Here is a 6,000-nt window from a genome sequence, read left to right on the forward strand (position 1 = left end):
AGAAAAATTTGAATCACAAGATGACATGTGAAATTTTATATATTCACCTTCTTATACTTTAGTATCATACAATATACTAATATTTTAAAAATTACATGATTTAATATATTTTTTTTTTTTTGTGTTTGCACCCGGTTCACCCTTCGGGCTACATTCGGATCGGCAGCAAGTTCGGGTGGTAGTTCCATTCCTTCCAAGGGTGTTGCGGGGATTTGAACACGAGTCCGTCCTACCAAAGCCAGTCCCCATCACCACTGGGCCAACACTTACTTGGTACATGATTTAATATATAATACTCTCTTCGTCCCATAATATAAGTATTGTTTCCTTATTATAAGGTGTCTCAAAATATAAGTCCTATTTTGTTATGAGGTGTCCTAGAATATAAGTCCTATTTCTATTTTCAGTCAATTATTATGTCCAAAATACCCTCATGATTCATGAAAATAACTTAATTCCCAATATGTCTTCATAATTTCAGCTTCCAATGCACCATAAATGAAATCTTTTACTCCATTAAACTCCTCTACACATTAAACCATGCAAAATAATATTTAGTTCTTATTTTTTGTTAAAAAGAATTCCCAATAAAACGAATCTTTTTATTCAAATAGAACAAGATTCCAATTTACCTTAATTCCCATGTAAAAACAGAACCACGACTTATGAGATAAAGGGAGTAAAATTATACAATATACTAATATTAAAAAGATTACATGGTTTAATATGTATGACATCATACAATATACTAATATTAAAAAGATTACATTATTTTATTATGTAATAAAGAAATTATTAGTTACAAGATAAACAGATTTTGTACGCGAGACATTAGGCATGATTTCAAAATCTTATAATCAAAATATGATTAGTATTAGGAAAGTTACATATACTCACATTCCAACCTTATTATTACGTTTGGATCCTAATAGAGTATGAGCAATATCAACCATTAAATAAAAAATCAATGATTAATATATTCTCTTTTCAATATCCCGTTATTTTGTCTCATCAAAATCCACCCATAAATCTTTTCTTTCTACTAATATGAGCTATTGATTTTAAAATATATGATTTAAATACAATAATTATTTTACAACGAACTCCTTATTATTGGACGCCTATCAAGTCATGATTTTAGTTTTTTTTTTTAAATCAAAAAATGAATACAATTAGACAAAAGTTTATATTTGAATATTCCAATCTCCAATATGAGGGAAGGTATTGAGATAATATTTCGAATAATTAGAGTTCTATATATTATAACTCTTTTAGGATTATAAAACTTAGTACTTCATAAATAAATACTTAACATAAAGACAACTCATTAAACTTTAACACTTTTTCCTTTTTCTCTCTCTTCCACCTTTTTATATTCTTCTTCCGTCAAACAAATAACAGTCAAAAACACCCAGAAAATTTAAATAAACAAACCCAGAAAAATTCAAACTTCCAAAAACATGGGAAGAAAATCAAGGAACAAAATCATCATAATCATCATCATCTTCTTCATCCTATGTTTTATCACTCTCTCTCATCACTTATATCGTTACGCTCACAATTCTCCGCGTCTATTCTTTTCTCTCTCCTCAGAAAACAACCTCTTTTCTCCGCCTCCACCATACTTTCTCTCTCCTCCACCACCACCACCACCATATTTTCTCTCTCCTCCAACTCCACCACCAGAATCACAACCACAACCAATCACAACCGTCGAAATTCCATCACAATCAACGGCATTATTATCAACGGTTGCGATCTTAATTCCAGATTGGGAAGTTCTAGTAATCGTACCACCTGAATCAACCCTAATTCCGCCATTAGAGAATAATTACCTCTGTGTTTTTCCAGATAAATCATCACCACCGGCGAAATTCGCCGGAAAACTTCCTTTCAACGGCGGTTATGCATTCAAGTGTGAATTTCCGGCGAGTAATCGCCGGAGATTGCCGTTTTTTCAACCGTCGTTAGTCCGTACAGAGGAGAGAGAAAATTTCGTACGGAAAATTATTCCTTCGCCAAAAGTTCTATTAAGGTGGAATTTCATTGTTTATGATTCGTTTACTACAGAAAACGACGTTGTTTTGTTCGTTAAAGGTGTTAATAATCGTCAAGGAGTTAACAGACCTCCGTCAGATTTCCGTTGTGTTTTCGGTGATGATCCATTAACGGCGGTTAGAACTTCCGTTACTTCTTCTGTTCAAGAGGTTTTCCGTTGTAATCGGCCGGAAATTACGGGGAACCGTCCGATGAGTGTGACAGTTGAAATTTTGGAGAATGATCGGACGGTTGTGATGATTCCATCTTTGGCGCGCTTTTTTCCAGATATTCGGCGCACGATAGTGCAATCAGAGAGAAAGTCGCAATTGTGCGCCTGCACGATGGTGTATAATGTGGGGAAGTTTTTAAGAGAGTGGGTTATGTTTCATTCTAAAATTGGGGTTGAGAAATTTATTCTTTATGATAATGATAGTGATGATAATTTGGGGGCCCAAGTTGAGAGTCTTATAAATGAAGGGTATGATGTTAGGATTGTTTATTGGGTTTGGCCCAAAGCTCAAGAGGCTGGGTTTTCTCATTGTGCACTTTACTCGGCCCAAATATCTGATTGGGCCGCGTTCATTGACGTTGACGAGTTTTTTCTCTCTCCTACGTGGCTTGAGTCACGTCAACCGTCTACCAATATGTTGAGATCGTTGTTGCCGAAAGAACCGGAGCTAGAACGGGTTGGACAAGTATCGATACGATGTAATGAGTTCGGCCCGTCTGATCAAGTGGTTCACCCGATTGAAGGGGTTACACAAGGGTATACATGTAGAATTCGTGTGGACCAAAGACATAAGTCTATTGTGTATCTTCCTGCAATAGATGACTCTCTTTTAAATGTGATACACCACTTTAAGATTAAAGATGGATATAATTCGATTCAAATTGGGACAAGTCAGGCTATTGTGAACCATTATAAGTACCAAGCTTGGCCCGAATTTCGAGCCAAGTTTCGAAGGCGAGTTTCGGCTTATGTTATTGATTGGCGACAAAATTTGAACCCAAGATCGAATGATCGCGCACCCGGGTTAGGGTTTGAACCTATTGAACCTCCCGGGTGGGCTCAAAGGTTTTGTGAGGTGAGAGATGAGAAGATGAAAGTGTTAACGAGGAGGTGGTTTGGAGTTAGTGAGTCCACTATGGCTTGGCAAAGTGGTTAGTGATATTGATATTAGTATCAAAGGCTACTTTTGTTTTTTTAGTGATGCATGGATGTGCATGAGAAATATCAAATATCACAAAGCACGTAGCATAAGATGATGTAAAGATGAAGGTCCATAACACACCAAAGGGATGATTAGGTGTACATATTACTCTTTTAGATTCATCGCATAGATAGATATGAGAAATAGGAGTAGAGAGTAACATTATTGTTTTCCTTCTTTTGTAAAGATTTATCCACTTCTTTTTGCGTTATATTGATAAATTATGTCATTGTTTTTCCTGTTTTAGTCTTGCTTACTTTTTCAATACCTAATGGCAATGTTAGTAATAATGAATTACTTTCTCTCTTTTAATTTAGTTGTGACACTTTAAAATCACAGACTCCTAGGAAATTTTTGGAGGGGAGAAAAAATAAAAAAGAAAATAAAAGTATTCCATGTGATAGCAGAGAGATAGAGATAAGTTATTACCCAAAATGAAAGTGTCACAACTAAATTGAAATGGAAGAAGTAAATTTTTTTATGTTAGGCTTTTAGAGGAACGTCGAAGATCGTGATTAAGAGGTGTCATGATCTAATTCAACTTTTTGTTAGGGGAAAATTCAACTTGGTTAGTACCTTATTATTGGTTTTCAAGTAAAAAGAGTTTGTCCTAATTTTAATTTATAACTAATTTACTTGAGTCTAAGGTTCATCCGAATTCAATTACTCCCACCGTTTTCTTTTTACACAGAACATACTTTTACTTGTACAATTCGTTTACTCTAATTTTACCACCGTTTGTAATAATATATATAAAGGAAAACATATAATCAGTTGAATATTGTTATGCTTGTTTTCAATATATATTTTTGAAATATCAACGTTTATAATTTTACATATTAATATTGATTTTTGTGATCAATATAATGTATTGGCAAACATAAAATCAAATTATGTAGATTACAAAAAAAGAGTTTGTAGTAACGTTTCCTTATTAAGATACCAAAGAAACAATTAATCATAAGACTACACCAAAATAGTTTTTTCTTATTTTCTCTATTCTTTGGTGCTTAAGAAAAAGCAATTGAATACGATTTATGGGATTCCACTAAGTACAACAATTACACACTTTAGGAGCACCAGGATTTGTAGATGCAGGCCCACAATAAATCTGGACTGGACCTAATCCCATCTCAGCACACTTAGCGCTACAATCTGCTTGTGTATCACACGGGCCCAAACGCGTACACATGACCTCATTATCATCACCTAATAAGTTTTTTTTTTTTTTGAGGGGAAAGAGAAGTGCATTAATCAAAGGGACAAAGTGTCCATAAGTACATAATGTGTTACAGTATTAGGACAGTGATGCTTCCAACATTGTTCAACACCAAAAGGCACAACTCTAGTAAGGTTATTATTAAAACTTAAAGAATATTTGGCTTTTAAAAGGTTCTTACAAGGAGTAAATGTCTACTAGAGATTGGTTTGATTTTCCCCAAATAAGTGAAATAAGTGTTTGATCAAAACTAAAGATATATACAAAATTGGAAATTCTAGCAACTATGTTATGTATATTAAACAAAATAAACTAATCATTATAATTAATTAAGTAATTTAAGAGTAAAAAAGGAAATAGTTAGCCATTATACCATTGCATTGAGAAATAATAAGGATGAGTGAGACAAGAAGAGTACAAATAAATTGAAGTCTTGAAGATACCATTATATGTTTAGTATTGAAAATTTCAACTTTCACTTGATTTTTTTTGGGTTACCAATCTACTTATTGACTTAATAGTTGGAAGAATTGATTTATAGTGTATAATAATGTATATAGAGATCAATGGGAAAGGTACATCCAAATTTCCTGTTGATATGTTTCTCTTTAACTTGATTCTTTCTTGAAATCTGGGGTGATGATATTGGATAAGAATCTATATTACCATGTCGTATAGGATCCATACACATATATAGGATACTGAAGTCTGAAGAATCAAAAAAAATATGGTCTATATCATTACATATCAAGATACAATACCAAGGATATCTTGGCCTAGTGGTTAAAATTGAGGTGATGTGTACGATAGGTCACAAGTTCAAACCCCCTCCCCCCTTCTTTGTACGTATAAGGGAAGGGGGGAGGAAGACGGTGTCCGATTATCGGGATCGAACTTTGACCGTTAATTACTCTCAATTTAGATTATGTGGATAAAAAATTTAAAAAATTAATGTTATTATAATATTTTTCATGACGAATCCAACAGTATAATTTTTCTAATTTTTATTTTATCATATTATGAGAGATATTCGTGGTCAAAATAAATTTCCGTAAAGCGTGAATGTCTTATATTTTGAAATAGAGGGAATAATTAATGGAATGAAAAAAATTACAAAATAAAACAATTTAAGAGTCCTATCACATTTCAACTTGCCATTCTAAACAAATTAAAAATGGTATATGCATATATCAAATACTTCAATAAAAAATTTAAATGGACAAAATATCTTGAACTTTTTTTTTTTTAAAAAAAAGAAATGGTATATATGGTGTTCACCTCAAAAGTATGAAACACTCACTGTCTTTAGTTTTCTTTAATTCAGTCAAACCAACTCATTATTTCTGTTTTGCTCAAAATTTATTTACAAAAGATTAATATTAAAAATAACTTACAACCTTCATTAGTTTTTTGCATTAGCGAATTAATGAGTATCTAAATTCATCTATCTATTAGTCTTTTCATATTTTAAATTTAATCATAAATATAATGCGGATATAGTATATACTCCCTCCGTTTCCTAAAGATCTT

General features: G+C 32.6%; 1 protein-coding gene across 1 annotated transcript; it reads left to right on the top strand.

Annotated features, from left to right (window-relative positions):
- Positions 1 to 1,202: 1,202 nt before the first annotated feature.
- LOC104905573 (glycosyltransferase family 92 protein At1g27200) lies at positions 1,203 to 3,488 on the top strand. The gene has a single exon (XM_048640870.2). It carries the CDS (start codon positions 1,461 to 1,463, stop codon positions 3,204 to 3,206), a length of 1,746 nt encoding a protein of 581 aa, XP_048496827.1. The 5' UTR covers positions 1,203 to 1,460; the 3' UTR covers positions 3,207 to 3,488.
- The last annotated feature ends 2,512 nt before the right edge of the window (positions 3,489 to 6,000 follow it).

This window comes from Beta vulgaris, chromosome 1 (genome assembly GCF_026745355.1).
Source record: "Beta vulgaris subsp. vulgaris cultivar EL10 chromosome 1, EL10.2, whole genome shotgun sequence".
Lineage (NCBI taxonomy): Eukaryota > Viridiplantae > Streptophyta > Magnoliopsida > Caryophyllales > Amaranthaceae > Beta > Beta vulgaris.

What these genes read in the sequence shown, in the direction of transcription:
- LOC104905573 (XM_048640870.2), top strand. Translation starts at nt 1,461, where the DNA reads ATGGGAAGAAAATCAAGGAACAAAATCATCATAATCATCATCATCTTC.